This window comes from Stenella coeruleoalba, assembly GCF_951394435.1.
Source record: "Stenella coeruleoalba genome assembly, chromosome: 9".
NCBI classification, from domain to species: Eukaryota; Metazoa; Chordata; class Mammalia; order Artiodactyla; family Delphinidae; genus Stenella; species Stenella coeruleoalba.
The window spans coordinates 28,947,501-28,968,923 of NC_137155.1; the positions used below are offsets into that span (position 1 = coordinate 28,947,501).

At 41.2% G+C, this 21,423-nt stretch overlaps 2 protein-coding genes across 4 annotated transcripts in view; one reads left to right on the forward strand and one right to left on the reverse strand.

Moving 5' to 3' along the window:
* The window catches only part of LOC307191450 (uncharacterized protein), a 447,023-nt gene extending 427,192 nt beyond the window's left edge, over positions 1–19,831 (reverse strand). For all 3 annotated transcript variants that reach the window (XR_013829784.1, XR_013829785.1, XM_079931573.1), the window contains exons 1-5: positions 19,613–19,831; positions 16,001–16,144; positions 9,812–9,981; positions 4,024–4,142; positions 566–728 (exon numbers count right to left, since the gene is read on the reverse strand). Coding sequence is in view for 1 of the 3 variants with exons in the window: in XM_079931573.1 (XP_079787699.1) it covers positions 566–728; positions 4,024–4,142; positions 9,812–9,903 (374 nt within the window). In the remaining 2 variants the exon portion in view is untranslated. The remainder of the gene's footprint in view (positions 1–565; positions 729–4,023; positions 4,143–9,811; positions 9,982–16,000; positions 16,145–19,612) is intronic.
* Positions 6,246–21,423, forward strand: part of GRM3 (glutamate metabotropic receptor 3) — a gene marked incomplete at its 3' end in the record, with an annotated part of 104,239 nt that continues 89,061 nt past the window's right edge. Inside the window, exon 1 of the mRNA XM_079931572.1 lies at positions 6,246–6,785. Coding sequence (XP_079787698.1) covers positions 6,318–6,785 — 468 coding nt within the window. The 5' untranslated portion in view covers positions 6,246–6,317. The remainder of the gene's footprint in view (positions 6,786–21,423) is intronic.

Here is a 21,423-nt window from a genome sequence, read left to right on the forward strand (position 1 = left end):
TAATAGGTAAAAATGTTCTCCTGTGAATAATATTCCTCCATTTCTTCCCCTTCACTACTTTGTCCAGAGCTAGAAGGAAAGCTTTTGACAAACTCAGTTTCTGCACTCTCTGTTCACACTGACAAACCTGTAACTTCTAGTAGACCTGGCAGCTTCTAAGAGGAAAAGGACAAAGGTGCACTGCAGGGGCTTTGGGGAGGCTCCAATTCCGAGGCTGGTAATGGGGTTAGGAAACTTGAGGATGAAAAAACAACTGAAATAGCAACACACACACTCACACACACACACACACACACACAGACACACACACACACACACACATGCATGCACACACACAGGAAGATAATCCACTCTTTGATATTTACAAAAATAAAGATTGACTTTGAAGGGAAATAAATGAATCTTTAATATAATATATATTGAATGACCAACCCAAGTTAATATTATTGTTTAAGTAAATTACCAGCAATTACCCTAAGGACCAAAGTTTAGCATAACTGTCAACGTTTTCCTACCTCATAAAGACACTTCCCTCTAAATTCAGAAGATAAAGGAAACTGGAGACCTGATGTTTTGTGAGGTGGGGAGGGTTGTCCAAGGCCATTTAGTGAAGTGGGCATGTCTCCTTTTGGCAGCATCAGCATTGCTTTCTGGCTCCATCATCCCAGTTGGTAGTGTCCCCCTCTTCACTGTAGTCACATAGGGCTCCTGGGCTTCTTTTATCTTCTCTATGAATAAAACAGGCTCACAGGAAAGGGTCTGATCAATTTGTTCCCAGTTCTCGACTTAAGTTTTCGGTTATTTGAAATCTTTTATTTATGGTGGGATTTCAAGCTTCCTCAAACTAGGGAAACTTGAGAGAAAGCAGAACTATCCTCCCTAACTTCAAAACTTAGATGCTATTTAGAATTTATCATTTGGCAATAATGTACGTTAGTTGCTGTGGAAAATACAACATTGTCTGAGGCATTGACCTTGATATCCAGTAGCTTACAATCTACTGAGGAAAGAAGAACAAATTCCAATTGTTAGATTTCAATTTTAAATAACTATGTAAATAAATAGAAAATAAAATATGATCATCATAATAAACATAGCACAAACTATAAGGAAATTAAGCAAATGGAATTAGGTCACCTTACAGCTGAAGTAATACAGAAGGCTTACAAGGAATAGAAATTTTAAGCTAGATCTGCTAAGAATGATTGCATATTAAGTAGTCAGTTTCTCATAATAATTTCTTAAACGAAGTAGAATGGTTCAGCAATACATCTTGCTATTAAAAACACCAGTATGGCTACAGCCTCTGTTTACCCATTTGAAAATGGTAGTCTAAGAACTAAGGTCATGTCTCTTGTTGCCTACAATTCTGGCAGCTGAAAACTCTATAATCAAATGTATAGCCAAATTGTACATGCTGGCACTAACCCTAAATTTTCTCCAGATCAGTTGGGTGTGCAGGCTTTGAGCACACTCAGAAGCCTTTCAGCAACTCAAGGGCTTATTTCTAGGAAAGAGTAAGAGTGGTTCTGGCATTAGATCACCCCTGGATAAACTACTTATTCATTGAGTCAAACTGGATTGCATTTCCCACACTAAGTCCCTGGGCGAAGTCAAGAGAGGAAGGAAAATATGTATTAGCCTATGCAGAATTCAGAAATGCTTCCTGCCCACATCCTTCAGGGGTTATATTCACAGCAAACCCCTAAGATTCTATTAATGCACCAATTAATAAAACACTAGTGAGCAGGTTGCCTACAGAGTGGGCTACACATGCTTGTTTGTGGTGGACACATCACTCATCGTCCCTGAATGGAGAACTTTCAAGTGCAGAGCTGCAGCTCTCTGGCTGCGTATGAAGGTGGCTGCAGGAGGGAGTCTGTTTATCTGGGGAATGTGCTGCTGGCTGATTTATAATGAAAGGAACCTGAAAAGACGTAGTGGATGCCCTTTCCCACAGTCCGATAAACTGTTACACAGAGATAAACAGTTGCCTTGAATTAAGCGTGTTTGTCTATTTTTCAATGTTAAGTTTTAATTTCCTGTTCGTTCAATTTCTTAGCGCTTCATTTTAAATAACGCTAAGTAATTTTAAATTATGCATGCCCCTACAGTCTTAATCATTTCAAATTCTGCTTTAAGGAAAAGGTAAATAAGAAAATATTAAGACTGTATTTAAACATTACTGTAACTGATTTTTAATTGGTAATTCTCTAAGACTGCGTTAAGTGCTACTTAAAGACGCCCTGTCAGAGAACTTAAGGAAAACTATTTTACATGACGTTGTTAGTCAACTTGTTTTTAAGTTCTGTATATCTAATTTTTAAACGTACATAATATATGTAATATGTCATGAATTGCTTTTTGAATCAAGCACTTAACAATTACCATGTTAAAGGTAATTGTAAACTTATTGTGAAGATTTTCACACATGGTGGAGATAGTTGGAAGAAACAGAGATGAGTACATTTCCATCACTCTCTGTATAAAAATATCCAAACGTTTAAATTATTTGACAGCAGGCATAATGTTCAGTTGTTTACAATTAAAGTTTCTATCCTAGGTATCCAGCTCATGGCCCAGCACACACAAAGTAGGTGTTCAATAAATATTTGATGAGTGAATGCGTCTCTGAAGCTCTGAAATAGGAAAATAGGCATGTTCCTTATTTAGTGTTCTCCCGACCGAAAACTGAAGTAAATGTAGGTCAACTTGAGGCCACATTTTTCTTCGCTTCTTACAGACCCGCCTCAGCTACAACTTTCAAATTCAAAGGCAGCATTCTCTCCTGCATGTATAAAATGTACTACCTGCTGGCAGTCCTACCATCAAAGAGCATAATAGGGGAAGATCATTTGTGATGATTGGCGGGTAATAAAATAAAACAACTGATTTCTGTACTTTAATTCCCACTTGCTATGCCACAAATAAAATAGTAAAGAGTCATTTGCAAACAGCATTATCATGGACCTGTGGATTCCTTCAAGAAATATTTATTGAATATCTTCTGGATTGCAGATACTATGCCAGGCCCTGGATACACAAAGATAAATAAAACACAGCCTCTACTTGTGAAACAGATAGACTGACACATACTACTACTTTCAGCATAATGGGATGTTTCATTTGAAGTCTTCTTTGGCTAAGAGCATCCTCTTAAGCGAGAATTAAGCTTTCCATAGACTACACGGTCATCTTCACTCTTTGTGTAGTCAAACTTCCTTCATATTCAAGAGATAGCTACATTTTTTATAGATAGATGGTTAAGACTATGTTGATGACCTTCTTTGAATTAACTATTCTCTTTTATTAGGCACATAAAACAATTATTTTATGAGGCAATTTCAGCTTCTTTATCATTAGTGATAATGATCGCAGTGTCTTTTACCTTCCATGGCAGTTTTGCTTCAAAGGGAATTGCACATAAAAATCAGAGAGAGACCAGAAACTGATATGAAACAAAAATTTCTACTACAGTATCAACCTCTTTAAAAATTATTATTATTAGATTTTCTGGTGCCCTGTGGCAGATATCCCAGAGAGGCTCTAGGTTAACACCGAGCATTCCAATCACTGCCTCTCCGAGTGCTGAGGTTCACACCTAAATAAACAAAACCAAACCCGATGACTTGTGTGTGTCAAGAAAACAGCCCTTCACTTGCCCCATGAAAAAGGAACAGAAAGCATGTGGAAAGCCAGGTTTGAAAGGGCACTGCTAACAGAAGGGAGAAATGTCAAAAATGTTGACGTAAACACTGAACTAGCTCCTGTCTGTATATTTTTGCTGAGTTTTGTTTTTTCCTTCAAACCTTACAAATCCTAAAAGTTGTGCCATTTCATTCACCCCTAATGAGCAGACAAGGAAACAAATAGCAACTGTAATCACAAAACATTTCTTGAATTCGCTACAGCAGGAATATTAAGCAGGAAGTAAACAATTTGACTGGGGAAGGGAGATAGGAAAAAACTCTTGGCCTTTCCCGGTACTGACTGTAAGGTCTTAGATGCTAAGTGGGCGCTTACCAGACAAATGGTGTAGAAGGGCATTCCCAGGAAGTCGATGGGCACGGTGAACAGAAAAACTGGAGAGCTTGCCAGGTTCAAGATCATGGAGCATGCCAAGACCAAGCCCATCCTTCAACCTAGAGGCAAGGGGAAGTCAGTATAGATTTACAGGAGATGAGCACTGTGAACAGCAATTAAGATTATACATCAGATAGAGCACTTCCTCCAATGGAGCACCATTCAGATCGCTAACATTTCCTAGTACACCTGAGAGCACACCAGTGGTGTGCCTTTCAGGCATCCTGATTGAGCCGGGGAGCAGCCAGGAGAGACCCCCCCGCCCTCCATAAGAGCTCACCAATACACAGTCATGCACAGAAGTGGGAGAGCAGACAGGCACACATGACCACACTCACGAGAGCATGCAACTGTGCCCTGTCAGGAGACCGCTCCAGGAGTCCCTGCGCTACCGTCTCTCACCTGACTCTGAATGGAATAAGCTTACATCACCTAGGGGCCAAGGGGGTGGTCAAAGAGAGTGACTGTGCTGACCGATGTTTGCTCTACTGCCAGGGAGCCGGGTGTCAAGAGTACAACACTAGGTCCATTGGTTCCCGTGCGCATGCGACCAGACAGCTCCGCACCAGCATTTTAGAAAGTTCCCTGGAAAGACCCCAGGGGAAAAAACACGATCCCCCCGGAGGGCTTTGCCTGACTCCTAAAAGATGCACATGTTCGAGCCTATCATGTAAAAAGAAGCTTGACTGATGAAACTGTCCTGAGCTCCAACGTCCTGTGCAAACCCCAGAACTCATGCTTACCATGCTCCCTGAAATGTGAGGCCCATGTCAGGAGCTGCCTAACCCCAGCCACCAGGCATCGCACCTTCTCCATCACTGATGTTACAACTATGTTACAGGTTATACAGTAACAAATTTTAGAATTTTGCACTCGAGGAAGGTTATCTTTCCCTAACTCACAAAACGGTGCTTTGGGGGCTGGCATCAGCTCCCTAGGAATCTATTGCTATGGTCCTGCTAGAGATAACGAGAGCCTGGCTTCGTGGGTAAAAAAAAAAAACAAAAAAGAAGGTGGCTTTGAAAGATGTTCAGCAGGTAGACTCTACAGAACTTTGTGGATGATGGGAAGAAAATAGGAAAGGTGGAAATGAGAAGGGCTCTTCTGTGCAGGTTTCTGGCTCGAGAGCCTGGGTACAGAGAAGAACCATTCACAGAGATAAGGGGGAGTTTATAACAGGTAGACCCTGAGGGGTCAGAGGGATGTGTCCCTTGAGCTGTTTAGCAGGCAATTAACCTAGGAATCAGTTAAGTGGTCGTTGAAACTGTGAACACTAATTAAGGTAGCCCAGGACTGCGGTGGGGCGGGGAATCTGAGATGTAGTCAGACATGCAGCATGAGCACAGAAGCCTAGGAAGTCGGAACACGGAGAGAAGAGTTAAGATTTCAATTAAGGTCAAGTCAAATGAGGATTACAAAGGGTTAAAGGAATTAGAAACTAGGAGATCAGTAGTCGCTTTCTCCAAAACCATTTTGTTAGAACAGTGGGGGCAGAACCTTGGCTGCGGTGACTGAGAGCATCTGGGGTGACAGCAAGTGGGGACAATACTGCGGACAATCCTTGTGAAGACGTCAGCTATGAAGGGAGGACAGGACTGTGGCAGCAGAGATGCAGACAGAGGGACAGAGTTACCATTGTGTTCTGTTTTATTTCCAAACGGAAAGGGAAGAGTGGGTAAGAAGGAGTTGTTTACAGTTGAAAGACAAGGAATAAAGACTCATAACCAAGTTGCTGCCCTACCGATAGCAAAGTAAATGACTCAGAAGAGGGAGTGAAGTGAACTTAGCATTAGAAAACCCAGGGTCTGAACACTAACTCCCTTCTAAGTACACATTGTCAGGTCACTTTATCTCATTAGCCCTCAGTGCCCATTTCTGGGAGGTGGGACCACTAAGAGCTACATCACAGCGTGTTGTAAGGACTGGGCGAGAACACTTGCTGGGAGCGTGCCTGGTGCAATGGTCCATATGTGTTTAGCAGATGGTAATTTGAGTCATTATCCCACCAAAGGTCTGAATGGAGACCATCAATGTAATCACTGTTGCTTTCTTTACCGTTGTTGTTCATTTAATTTTTATCATCTCTTTAGGAACTTGCTGACAGCCTCTGCTAGCCTGTTCCTCGCTTATATGAAGGACAGAACAGAGATCCAGTTTGGAAATGAGAGAGGAGGACTAACGCGCAGCATTGGTTCCATCCACTGATATCTCCCAGAGGTACAGATACGGGATTCATGAAGATGTTGACAAGACTCCAAGTTCTTACCTTAGCTTTGTTTTCAAAGGGACTTTTCCTTTCTTTAGGGGACCATAACTTTCTGAGGAGGGAGATTAAAATAGAAGGTGACCTCGTTTTAGGGGGCCTATTTCCTATTAAAGAGAAAGGCACTGGAACTGAAGAATGTGGGCGAATCAATGAAGATCGAGGGATCCAACGCCTGGAAGCCATGTTGTTTGCTATTGATGAAATTAACAAAGACAATTACTTGCTCCCAGGAGTGAAGCTGGGGGTTCACATTTTGGATACATGCTCGAGGGATACCTACGCATTAGAGCAATCACTGGAATTTGTCAGGGCTTCTTTGACTAAAGTGGATGAAGCCGAGTATATGTGTCCTGATGGATCCTATGCCATTCAAGAAAATATCCCACTGTTCATTGCAGGGGTCATTGGCGGCTCTTACAGCAGTGTTTCCATACAGGTAAGATTGGCAGTGCTGCTGGTAAAACACTGTACCTCTTTGGCTTTATGTCTTGGGAGAACAAGAGGAGAATATCCTAAGAGCTTCATCAATGGATGATATTAGCCATGCAATTGTTCATTGCTATGGGTCTCTGATAATATAGGTTTGCAGACAGAACAGTACTTTAGCAATGAAAATTGTTTAGAGATATATCAGGTAGCTACTGTAGCATAAAAAGCTACCCCCAAATTCAGGGACTTAAAACAACAATTACTGCTTATTATAGTTTATAAGTCTGAAGACTGGCTGGAGTGAGATGATGAAGGCTAATAGGTTCAGCTGCAGGTGGCTCTGCTCCCAGTTTGTCCCTTATCCTCCACCTGGAATCAGTGAGCTAGCCCGGGCATGTTTTTCTCAGAGTGATGACAGAGATGCAAGAGAATGCAAATTTAACTGTACGGTACAGGCCCCTCCCAAGCTTCTGCATGCCTCACAGCTGTGAACATCTCTCCAGGCAGAGCAACTCACAAGGCTCTGCCCAGAATCAAGGAGCAGGGAAATATGTGCTTACCCACAATACACGTGCCGCTAAGTTACATCACAAAGGATGTGGATACACGGCAGAGTCATGACTGGAAGTCATCAATACAATCAAACACAGGAAAGCACAAAATCACTGAGCTTTATATTTTTCCACACTAATTTTTGCCCAAGCATTGTTTTAGTCAGAGATAAATTATAAACAATTTCTCGTGGTATAAACCGGAAAATGTATGCACAGAAGCCAGATAATTACTACCAAAGGAGAAAAAAACAGGGAACAATTTAGCACATAACTTAAACTAGATAAAAAGTTGGTAACTGGTTCTCATCATTTTGTTAGGGAAAGAAGGAACGTCTTAGTCAAACTCTTGCAATGCTCACAGGGTCACAGAATTAGAGGTGGAAAACTTCCCAAGACCCAGCAATATTGGTTTCAGGAAAACTCCCATTGGTAGGTAGCACATGAATTAGAACTCAGATAGATCTTTTGTGCCTTTGGGCTCTTTCAACTGTCCTATGTGATTTCTATATGTCACTTCAATATTTTCCTGGTGAATGTGGCAGTAATAAAATTCCATAAGAGTCACATATTGAATACTTTGCCTCCTACCAAATGACTATAATCAAAGCCCCAAGCGCTAAAGGAAGTCATAATACACACACGTTGTCTGTTTCTGTCGTCGACCACTTAAATTGGTTCTATTTGCACTGGAGTAACCTTATTTCTATATCAGAGATTCATGGCATTTAAAATTATACCTGCAATTCTGTGCTGTTCTAAATGACTACTGCAAATGTCTTTCCTTCTACGGTGTACACACTCGTATTATGAGTAATTAGGATAATTGGGTTTTCATAAACACCCTTTGACTTCATTAGATGGATAGAAAATACTGCACATCTCAAAGCATATCACGTTAATTTTGCCACTGTTTCTGTACTTGGATCAGGTAAGATGGAACTTGCTATGTAAGAAGAGAGAACTAAAATAATGCATATCTGTCATACTGCAATAATACTTTCACCAGATGAGGGCCAAACATTTTATAAATATTTATAGTATACTCAATATTACCACTAGTAAAGAATCACAAGTATGTTTGTCTGACCTTAGTTTCTCCCAATGCAGTAAATAGCACTCCGCAGCAGATGTGTAAATATCTATTTATCCAAAATAATTAACAAACTGTGCTACTATAGTTTTAATCTAATTTTACTTTTTTATTACCTATAAACTCCTCAAAAGAGGTCAGGTTATCTTAAAAAAAAATGTAGGCTGTTAAAACCCTGCACTTGTTCACAAGGGAAAAAGCCACTTCTTAATCATCACAGGACCTGGCTTATTATTTCACTTATCTGGTCCATATCACTATAAAGTCACAAATGCTGATATGGTTTTTGTCTCCACAATATAAATAAAGAAACAAAAACTATCATGCTATACGGAAAAGGTTTTGGCATCAGCAAGACTGGGGTTTGAATTCCAGCCCCGGCACTTACTAGCTTACCTGTAAAATAAGGAAAAACCATCCACTTTAAGAAGTTGTCGAAAGGATACACTGAGAGAATCCGTGGGAAATGCCTTACCAAAAAACTAACAGATTCGATAAACAGTAACTATTATGGCCCTAAAATCATAGGAAAAAGCAGCGGAAGAGCCACATCTAACAACAGCTCCGTGGCCAAGCAGCCCCATGAAATCGTTGCTGGTTCCCCATGGGCTTCATCCATCAGTTAATCTGTATAAAGCTCCTTGTGTATGTATGTCCTGCCCTGTTGCAGAGGTTAGAGAGACCCCTGAAGTCGTAGAGAACACAGCCTTGACCTCGAGGAATGTGAATTCTGGCTGTGGGTACAGAACTATCATGAAATAACAGTGACTACTATTCACAATACATTCATGGGGTACACAAAGTAAGAATGACCTTTAGGAAGGTTTTGAGGATGACTGAGAGAATGAAAGTTGCACTAGAGGAAAGCTAATTGAACCACAGTGTGAATGAAAGGCTGGATCTGAGGAAACCCATCAGAAAGATATGGCAGATGTCTGTGTGCAAGAGGACAAAGACCTTGACAGGAGTAAGGGGATGAGCTAGAGAAGAAAGGAGAGAGAGGGCTTCACTCTCCGCTCCATTGTCCTCAGGCGCTCAGGCTCTGATTAGACCTCACGCTGGTCCCCTCGGCCAAAGTAAGCAGGGAGGTGGAGCCATCTGTCTACACACTGATCTCCAGGCAGCCTTCCAAGGAACCCTTCGCCACAGGGCCTTGCTTCCAGCTAAGCACCATGAACGAAGGGGTCTCAGGGGCTCTTATATAGCTGAGAATTTGCGTGTTATCCTTGTGAAACACATGTCTTTTAAAAAGAATCCTAAAAAAAAAAGAATAGTCAACCACAATCCAAAGCAATAGATTCCTAACGGTGATTTTAAGACACTCTTGTACACAAGTGAGAGATATTTTCAAAGAGAGGATTTTTCCGGGGGCCCCTCACACTCACGTACTTTTGTTCCTGGACTGATTCTGATCCTCTGCCCTGGTGTCTGGTAACCGTGGTGACAGTGTACAGCTGGTAGCCGCAAAGATCCACGCCCATCGGTCACCTCTGCCATCCATTTTCAACTGCTCTGGACTTCCTAAATATTTACTGGAAAACGCCTGTGCTTGAACTAAGCTGGGGGAAGAAAAGAGGGTTAAACTGTAGAAAAAATCTACTAGTACGAAATCCACCACGCAATTTCAAAGATTCCGCTCATCTAATTGTCGCATCAAGTCCCAAACCACAGCACAGAGTTTTCAGTCACAAAATTGTCTCTTGAGAGACAGAATGCATCTTCTCTTTTGTGGTTGGCTCAGTTTAGACGTTATCATCTCCCCATTGGGCCCGAATAGCTTTATTGGTGGGAATGCTTCAGCAGGCACTTTTCTCTCCCGTTTCTGCTTCTCTCATTGTCTTCCTACTAAAGAAGAATGCTCCTAGAAGTCAGCAGAGGAGATATCCTCTGCTGTATTAGTTCATACAACAGGCAGTTTGCAGAAAGCGAAAACTGCGTGAAAGGAGAAATGCTTAATGATGTGCTGAGTCAACCTGTATCACCATCGATGAAAACCGGGACATTTTCCCAACACTCTTATTAAGTAAGACAAACCACTCTGTGGTGGTCCCTTGTCTAAAGCAACGGGACTGATTTTTAAATTTGGTAATCAATAAAAACTAGCATCAAAATCCTTCTTTATTAGCAAATATACGTGGGGTCTATTCATCCCCTCTGGTGAATAAGCTTCTTTTCAAAGCATTTTTAAGACTGTATTCTGCTCTCTTCTATAAGCCTGCAATCCACCCACTTGGGGGAAAGTAGTATTTATTCAGGAAGAGAATCAGGCTGGTTGCCTTTAGTGACGCAGTTGTCTACATGGTACTATTTTGAAGCAGTGTTTATGCTTGTGTTCTTGCAAATAGACTGCAGTTAGAACTCCTAAGTTGTTCAGTCAAAACAAAAAAAAATGTCTCTTGAGAGGTTCCCCCAAATGTTCCTCACTCCTTTCAGAGGATGTATATTTCCTCAGTCTTTCTTGCCTTACCAAAGCAAAGTTCAGCTGCAACAAGAGGACAGGCATTAATTGACCCAGTTATTGTTGCGTCCCTGAGCGTTAAAGTGACCTCGGCGACAAAAGGGTATTTGGGTTAGATAGCTCATAAAAAGGGCAGAAGAGAGCCTGGAAAGGATCTTACTACCTCTTTCGCATGCTTGGGAAACAGACCCTTTTTCAGAATTTTTAGCGATAGCCACATCCCAGGAACTCCTGACCCTGGGAGGTGGCCATTATGTCATTTATCATGACATGGATTTGGACATGCCACGCATGGCTCACGTCACGTCTCTGAGAAGAATAACTCAAACTAAATCCCTTGCAGTAAGTTTCCCAGATTTTATCTACATGGGGTACAAAGAACGGCCCCAAAAGACACTCACCACTCTATTATTCCTCCTCCACCTAATTCCACAGTGTGAAAGTGGACCTGTACTGGTCAATTTGTATTAAACGTCGCCCTCCCTCAATGATTCATTCCTCCTTTACATTCAAAGGCTGTGGGGAAGAGTCACACGTGAACTGTTGTTCTTATTATAGGAGCGTCAGAAAAAGAGTTGAAGGACTTGGGGTTACAAAAGGCTTCATACGGTTAGCTGTGTCCGAGTATCAGGGAGACTACAGAGGGCAAAAGAATGGTTTTTCTGTGGATAAATAAATTTAACCTAGAGCAGAGTGTCTCAACGTTATCACGACTGGGCTGGACACTCCTGTTGCGTGGAGCTGCCCTGTGCATCGCAGGACGTTTAGCGGCCTCGCTGGTCCCTCCCCGCTGGACTGTATGCCAACAGCACCCTAAATTGTGACATCCCATAATGTTCCTATACACTGCCAAATTACAAAGTTATCCCCCTTTCCCTCTGACAATCACTGATTCAGAGCAGGGCATGTTCATGGCCAACATAAGGAAGAGTTATAAGAAACGATAGTCCTGAAGGACGAGGATGTAAGGAAATGAGTCCTCGGTCACTGGAGTTTATTCAAACAAAAGCTGGCCTGTAACTGAGGAGACCGAAGCAACATGTCAGTATCTGAACTATGTTGCATTTAAGGGCATTTCTTAATTTTATAATTATACGGCGCTCGAGCAAAAGACTCTACTAGGATGAGTGATTATAAAGGCAGTGTCTAAAACACGAAGCAAAATAAATTACAGGCTCTCCTCCATCAGGATTAATTTGAAGAAGTCCAATCAATTGTTACTTCAGTTGATTATGGTAGCATTTGTGTGAATTTGGTGAACCAAGCATCTCGACTGTGTACTAATTACAACTAGGGCACTCATAAAATCATTTTTCATCAGAAAATAAGCATTTATTAAGCTTATATATTTTAGGTTCAGCAAGAACACTATATGTAGACACTAGGTAATGTGAAGCAGAGAGCATGCAAAGTAAAATTTATAAATATTATTACAAAACAGAAAACAAACTTAGGATTACCAAAGGGGAAAGGGGGGGCAGGGATAAATTAGGAGTTTGGGATTAACAGAGACACGCTACTATATATAAAATAGATAAACAGCAAGGATCTACTGTATAGCACAGGGAACTATATTAATATCTTGTAATAGCCTACAAGGGACAAGAATCTGAAAAAGAATATCACTTTGCTGTACACCTGAAACATTGTAAATCAACTATATACTTCAATAAAAAAAATTTATAAATAGTAGACATCTTATAAGCCCCTGAGGCATCTATAAGCAAATGAGGAAATATCAAATCCATACATAAAACAGGTACAAGTGTAAGACCGGAGAATCAGCTGATGACATAAGTCCTAGGAGACCAGAGAGAATGATAGAATGAGCAGAAAGGAACAGAGGTGAAGAGGAAAAAGTCTTTTAGATCCGTGCGAACAGAAAGCCTGCCTTTGAAGTGTCCCTGGAAAGCTGCTTTCTCGTCTACCGATGTATACTACCTGCTCATTCTTTCCAAAAAAGGAGACCAGTGTTTCTTCCACCTGGAATGCACTGTCCCTCAGCTGTCCGTAGGCCTTGCCAAACCCTTCTCTCCTTCAGTTCTCAGCTCAAACACTATCCCTTTTGAGAAACGTTGCCCAAGCGCCCACGACCTAAGCACACACTTCCATTACTAGCTTATTAACCAGAGTTATTCCTTTGCATATCTATTTTCCCACCTAACTAGAAGCTACTTGAGTTTGGGAACCACATCTTTTGTCTTTGTGTTGAGGGCACCAAAGACAATGCCTCTACCACGTTGAGAGTAAACGCTTTTTGAACAAATTGAAAGAGCTAACAGAATGATATCCTGCTGCATGACCAGAAGGCATCCCTAAATGAATCTTTAGGGATGGGTGTTGCAGGTCACACGTGTTGCAGATCACACGTGGGTTGCAGATCACAACCACGACCTACCTATTCTAGATCAGTCTGGAAGACAGTAAATGAAAAATCAGCATTTTCCTACAACAGAAAACTGTGTTTGATACAAAAGCCAGATGATGTAGCAAAGTGAGCTTGTGGGACAAAAGTCCCCCCACCCTCCCCACCTCCACTGCCTACGCGCGTGCCACAAAAGGTGCTTTGATCTGAGAGTAGCAAGCGGTCCACTCCACTTGTCCTTAGACTGACAATTCCCAGAGACAACTACCCGAGACTCAGCATAGCTGGGCAGCCAGGGCCATTCCAGATTAGGTTAGAGCCCCATCCTTACTCTAATCAAGCTCTCTGCAGTCTCTCCACATAAAGAATGTGCAGAGTGTTGACTAGGCCAGATAACACGCTTGGAGCTAACACAAAAGAGAAGGAAACATGATCCTGTACTTAAGAAAAGCAGAGTGACAGCATTAGAAATCCATTTACCAATCTATCTTTAGTGTCTCTATCACTAGAAAAGTAAAACTGAGAGCTGCCTTTAATGAGTTTAATATTGCAAATACAACAATCACAGCACGGATACAACTACATATTTTTACCGTGCCTTTTTAAAAAAGTTCAGCTCAGTGATTACAACTCCGGATGCAGACTACCTCAGATTTATTTGATCCTTCATTACCTCTCTCCTCATGTCTAAGACTGAGATATGAATAGTACCTCTTTCACTGGGCTATTGCATGAATTAAATGAGAAAATACACGAAAAACAGTAAAAAAATAAATAAATAAATAGTGGTCCACACATAATGAGAATTAAACATTTTAGTAGATATTATCTATTAGCTTTTTTAACTTTTAACATCTGCAGTGCAAGAGGAGTAGTTCCAAGAGGAATTGAGGTTCATGAAGGTCAAACACCAAGTTCAAGCTTCTACCACTTTACAACATTAAAATCCGGAGAGCTTGCCTCCGACACTGCCTCACCCCCTCACGTAGTCTAAGCTTCAGAAAAACCCGAATCAACAGTTATCTCTGATAGAATCTTTTATTTTCTTCCCAGACTTTTCACGCAAAAGCAATCTCACCAAGCTGATGTTTTGAAAACTCTTTCCATTGCTCCTGCTCTCCTCCTCCAAAAAAGGGCAATGCTGTTCAAGGACTTTATCACAGAGAGAGAGGCAACAGCAAGAGCAATTCAAAAATGCTTTTGTTCAGCTGCATAGCACAGGGAGATCAGCTCTGTGCTTTGCGACCACCTACAGCGGTGGGATAGGGAGGGTGGGAGGGAGACGCAAGAGGGAGGGGATATGGGGATGTATGTATACGTGTAGCTGTTCACTTTGTTATACAGCAGAAACTGACACAACACTGTAGAGCAATTACACTCCAATAAAGACGTTAAAAAAAAATTAAATTCAAAAATTAAAAATACAATAGCTAAGGGGAAAAAAATGTTTCTGTTAACACTTTCATTGTAGAAATTTCTCGCCAGATGTAATTATCTAAGATGCACTATTTCTTCTCCTTTGCTTTGGAGTTAATTTATTCCTTAATTAATTCTCCTTCTGTCATGTGTTTATTTGGAAACTACTCGTGAAAAACAAGAGGTTATTCTCAGGACTACTGTCCACAGGGCAATAGAATGGCCCATGGCTGAGAACCAGCTTCTGTGGTGGTCACACATCTGTGATGGAGGTCATGAGATAAAAACCAAGGGACACAGGCATTCCTGAAAGATCAGCAAGTGTTTTATAATATGATTACAGATTAATCAGTAAGCTCATCAATGTAGGACTGCTGACACGTTCAGTTAAAACAAAGTCGTGATTTTGCTTTAACAATACAAAGTTCTCTTTCCGAATCACCATTAAATATGTGTCTTTTTAATGGAGCAATATGTACCAGGCTCAGTATTTCAATATGCAAAGAGCCAACGCTTAGCAGTTTATAATAATTAAAGTCCATTGATTTAATGTAATAGAAGTGCTTTTACTGGTCTGAGAAAAATGCAGTTGAAAACTTACAGAGTATTTTTCCAATGAGTGGACTTGGAAAATCTAAGAATATGTCCCAAAAACACCTGCAGTAAACTCTAAGTAAACGTTGCTACCCCAGGCGGGATAGTAGTGGGACTTTGAACACTAAAATTGTGCTGTCGCTATTTTTGACATCACCACCTGGTATATTATGGAAATCCCTCTGTTACTAGTGACAAAGTCTTGATTCACGCCAGCTCCTTGACTTTACATTCCCGCAGAGGGAACTGTAACACAGGGGAAAATACAATAGGCAGAACACCTTCAAAAATTACGTTCCAAACACCGACCAGATTTCCTTCCAAGCGGTCAGAATGGCAAAGCATCTTGAGACATTCGCCATCACTTAATAGGGTCGAATTTGCAGGGCACACATCCCAGGGGCTAGCCGGCCCCTCCCAAGCACTGTGCGTACAATTTGGGTAGCTGCCATTAGGTTCACAATGAGCCCTCAGAGGATACAAACCATGCAGTTAAGCTTTCCCAGTGTGGAAAACAGATGTGATGGAACACGTAATCTACAATTTGTTCAGAATTTTTCTACAAAAAAGTAACTTTCCATCGAAATAAAACCACCATGTGCATTAAGCACATATTACCTATGTTGACACAGTCGTGTTAAGGAATATTGTTTATACAAGATTTAAAGAAATGCGACAATAAAGACAGGTTGGTACCATCCAGTGAATTTCAACTGTTATCAAAGTTTACTTATCTGGCTCTCACTTTTTGTTTCCAGCTTGAAGAAAGGCTTCAAGCTCTTTTTTCTGAGATGCTTCCAGGAATTTTAAAGTTCGTTAGCCTCTTTATAGTCTCCAAGGATGAAAATTATTTATGACCTTCTTCTTTCCAAGAAGAATTCAAGGTGACCTGTAATGACACAAACAGGAGAACAAATTAAGACATGAGTACTTGAGTAATTACCACCAACCAAATAAATGGTTTTGAGTGGACTCAAATTTTATTTAAACCTCTGCTCTTGTCCTTTCTATTATTAACTGACTCACTGTTATTGGGATTACAAGGTCCCTGGCCTTCAAGAACTCACAGCCTGAGTCAGAATGAATATGTCGTCCATCTGATTACCCTGCCCTGACTCTTTCTTTTCAAGTTGGATGTCATCCACTGTGGCCTTTTTAGAACATAATTGTGGTCATGTCTTTCCCTTAATTAAAACTTTTAATGTCTTTTTTATCTCTTAAAGAAGAAAAATTCAAACTCTTTAGCATAGCGTATAACAAACTTAGCAGTGCAGCCACAGTCCTTCTATTTTTCCTCACCCTGCTAATCCCTACAGGGCACTGGGTACCCTGATAATATTGAACCGTTTGCTGCTCTTAAAGCAAAAGCGCATTTGCCCATCTCTGTCTTTGTGCTCTTTTTTCTGCCTGAAAACTTCCTCTCCCTTCCTCTGCCTGATAACTGTTCACTTTCTCTTCAGGATCAAGTCTAAATGTTACTTCTACATGGGAGCCTGCCATGACTCACCTGAACGTGCTCCTTCACCTGTGTTTTAGTATAAGTACGTGTACAGTTATCGCAAAATTTTATCCTTGTTATGTTTCTTTGTCCCCAAGAGACTACAACTTCCTAGGAGATAGTGGGGATACATTACTCAGCTTAGGACAACCTAAATTTGAGAATAGCACCTTGTATAACGAGCACTGATTGAAGTTTGCTGAATGAATGATTGCTGGCTTAGCCATTCTCATGACCTCCAACACTTTTTGAACATTAACTATGTGCTAGCCAGTGAGTTAAGTGCTTCACATATGTTATCACTTAATCCTTAAATAAATTCATAAACCAGAGACTACTTAATCCCTTTTTACAGATGAGAAAATTGAAGCTTAAGGAATTAAAATAACTTGCCTAAATTCATGCCGCTAGTGAGAGAAGGGGCTGGTTTGATTCCAGTCCTAGGCACTGAATGCTTATACCACTTGCTTTTGTACCTGCCAGTTCTGTTGAAGTAATGAACAGTTAACAGGAAAACCATGAATGACATAGTTCTATTTGCTACAAATAATATGGTATACAGCCCTCTGCCCTAAATTATCGCAAAGGAACACAGAAATAAATACGAATCATTTTTTTTTAAATTAAGCTACAGCCCTTAGCTCTTCCCACGCTTACCCAACAGCTTTTGGACCTTGGTTAACAGTCAAAAAGGATAGGAGTGCCTTTTTATTGATAGGACTAAATTTATCATATTATGTTATACAAGGGACTTCAGGGCCACAGAAAAATAGGGATTAGTTAACTGTGGCTCTGTTAAATCCTCAAGAGGCATTGTCAAAAATCAACATCCAAGGCACTAAAGGATGCGTTCTTAACAGGTCTGTTGGTGTCAAGTTATCCCTGGAGTCATTGTTTCTCAGGTGTCACTGGCAACCACTAATGCACACTGGACCAGATATGCCACAGACCTGATCTTACTGTCAGAGACTGCAATTCAAGCCCGTTCAGTTCCATGATTTCTCTTGAAAGTTAATTCATGGGGGGAAAAGGAGCAAAGAGCAGATACAGGCTGATTCAGTGGGCAAAATACCATCTCGTTCCCGTTCTAAGTACCTGCTAAGTCTAGCTGGAAGCAAAGGCATTCCTGAGATGGAAGACAGACCCTTGTCGAACGTGCGTTTCTTACGATGAGAAACCTGACATGTCTGATGATGCCAGTCTCCCGGAAAAATGTGATCCAAGGGATCCTACATGGTCTGCATAGCAGTTCAGCCTCAGTGATAAGCGATGAGAACACCAAAATGGCTAACCTTGCTATTCATAAAGTCCTTTGTCACAAAGGAAGAAAATGAAAGTGTCTGCCTATCTGAGTTGCAGACCACAGGTGTTGAGTGCAAATATTTCAGGAAAGGGAGGGATAGAAATCAGGGTTACTGAAAGCCATTTATGAAGGTTTCTGCCATGACTAAGGAGTCCTTTGTCTGGAACGTCCCTGCAAAATCATCAGGACTGAGTCATACCATTAATGGGAATAGCAGTGTAAATCTTTGACCAGAGCATTTTTTGTGCTCATGGCATGTAAGAATCAGTGGCTTCTGCAGATTAAACTGAGAAAACTGGCATTTGCTACCCTCCATTACATGATTTCCTAAATCCAGATTAATCTCTGACCTTCAAACATGGGCTCCAGTCAACTCTTTTCATGTAAAATATTCCCAGATGTGCTGTAGGCAGTGTGGTCCAAAAAATAAGTGACTAATCCTTTCTGCAATAACAATATGATTGGCATCCTTTATGGGCAGATAACTCATGTGATGGGAACAGCTTGAATTCCTCAGGCAGTTTCTCAACAACACATCACCTCCAGTTTCAGTTTAAAATCCAAGCCAATCTGGGATTTGGTACAGCTAACAGTGCCGCTTGATCAATCTGAACAGGAGGGTCACTGAGGTCTCTTCCCATCACAACTTTTAGAACTGGCTTTAGGTAATAACGTGGGTTCTAAGGTAGCAGATGGTTTAAAGTACAGTCGAATTTGTACAGCACTCTTCCGGGCTTATAAATAATCACTTAATTAAAAGAATGAAACAAAACAATCAGCACTGCATGTGTGACAAAACTATTAAAGGCGTAGGCTTATTCTTAGAAAACAGCCCCAAAGCGATATGGGAATAGCGTCGAATGCAAAGCCAAGCCCATGGACCTTATTGTCAAGTCTCCTAATTCCCAGGACAGCAGCAACGGCTTATTTTTCAAATGTATACAGTTCAGCTTTGCAGATAGCATGTTTCTTGGACAATCACCTTAGTGCGAAACTTATTTCTACTGGACACTAGACGTACATACGCCTTTTTGTCTTCTGCTGAAAAAAAAATGTTTGGCACTGTGTCACCACAGAAGGCATGACACTCACGTTTAAAATGGATACACCATGGATAACCTGAATGGGAAGAGTGACCCCAGGATGTGGGAGTTCACAGGTGACTCTGAATTTGCCAATTCACATTCTCTTTTTCCACAACCTCAAAGAATAGACTAGCCGAGCTCTTTCCCATAGTTTACATTCTTTTTTTCCCCATGATCAAAGCATCACTGAAATGAAGCATGACACCTGGAATTCTAAAGAGTCCCTGTGACTTGCTAAAAAATGTCAGGAGAAGTAAAACTCCCCAATAAAGTGGTCTTTAACTCAAAATTCCCAACGGTGAATAAGGATGGTTTGGATGCCTACAGTAGCATCACTTCACAGCTTGCTACTGATTACGGGAAAGACATTCCCAAGAAAGAATAAGAACTGAGCAACTGATGTGAGGGCTGAGTGCGTCTGGTTGCTTACGTATCTTGTACATAACGCATTTGTCTCCAGAAAAACCTTACCTTATCAGCAGAGCTAGTAAGCGTTCATCTGATGAAGTCTTCCCTTAGGTATATGTTTATATGACTCCTACTTTAGGTTTATGTGGTTTGAGGACTAAGGCTCCATGGTAAGACCTTAGTTCGTCTTCCTTAAGACAAAAAGGCACCTTTGTAGCTCAAAGGAAATTGGTGCAATGGCCAGATCCCTGGGGTGATATTGACTTCCTTTTGTATATTCCCAGTTAGTTACCCAGAGATAATTTGGAGAAATTGGTGCAATGTCCAGATCCCATTGGGGTGATACTGACTTCCTTTTGTATATTCCTAGTTAGTTATGCAGAGACAATTTGGAGAAATTGGTTTTAATGGTATGAAAACCTTTGCTTCAGCTACCTCAAGATCTAAGCCAATTGTCTATGTGTCCTCTCATTTTGGTAACTTGACAAGGATTAATGAAGGATCCACACAGCACAGAATATTGTTTATAGGTAGTATTTGAGAGGAGCTTTACATTGCTTGCTGGTGGGTAGCTAGTTTGGGGGCGGGGGATTTCCCACAGAAGCTATCCTTGCAATTAGGAGAGGTCACATGAAAGACCAGGAAGCTATCAACTCATTTATTTAACAAACAATATGGAGCATCTCTCTGCAAGGCATCGAGGAAACAGAGATTAGCAATGTTCATTCCCTGTTTTTCAGAGTTTTCACTCCAGTAGAGGAATTAGTGAATGATCTAGAAGTAACCATACACTTTGATTAGTGCCATGAGGGAAATACATAAAGGAGTGACAGAGTCTCAGAAGATGGGCACACAACTTGGCCTGAAATGACAAATCAAGGCAGGTTTCTCAGAGAAGGGGCCCTTGAATGGATTCACTGAACAGACAAGTGGTAAAGGTCATTCTAAGCACAAGGAACAACACATGCAAAGGCGCATAGATTTGAGGAAATAACTATATAGAGAAACTATATAGAGTTGAGTTCATTTGGAGGGGAAAATCATGGGAAAATGGTAGCAGAAGTTCAACAGCGTGTACCATGGGTTTGGTGGACAACTCTTGCTGGTGAAAGCCATCTTAAATAACTCCAGCTTAAAACCGTGAAAATGGGACAAAGACAAACATACTCATTTCAGACCATAGCATCTACTGGAAAATGTACTAGTAGCCGGCCAAGCCTAGCACCTTAAGCATTTCTCCTCGAGTCAAAAAAAAAGGAATACATTTGTGACTTGAGAGGTTACAGTGAAAACACTGCACTACATAGTCTGGAATAAATTCAAACCACTCAGAAAGTGGATACCCCAAGGTGTTTGAACACTGAACATAAAACTATAGTACACGCTACGGTGTCTGCAAAACTTGTATGTGGCTTCTCGGGCCCTAGGAAACAACAGGCTCTGCCGTAAGGTCTTGGTGTTTCTCACATAAATCATAAAGCCAAACCTGATCATGAGATTTATAGCTCGAAGCTTTCAAACTCCCAGCTGAAATGTCCCCTGGTTTCTTAGACAACTGTTCTTACCTCTCTAGATGGTCAGTCAGTAAACAAACGTCTATGGAACCATCTCAAAGTATAGACTGACAAATGAAAAAGTATACTTTTTTTTTTTTTTCTGTACGCGGGCCTCTCACTGTTGTGGCCTCTCCCGTTGCGGAGCACAGGCTCCGGACGCACAGGCTCAGCGGCCATGGCTCACAGGCCCAGCCGCTCCGCGGCATGTGGGATCCTCCCGGACCAGGGCACGAACCCGTGTCCCCTGCATCGGCAGGCGGACTCTCAACCACTGTGCCACGAAGGAAGCCCGAAAAAGTATACTTTTGATAACAAGGA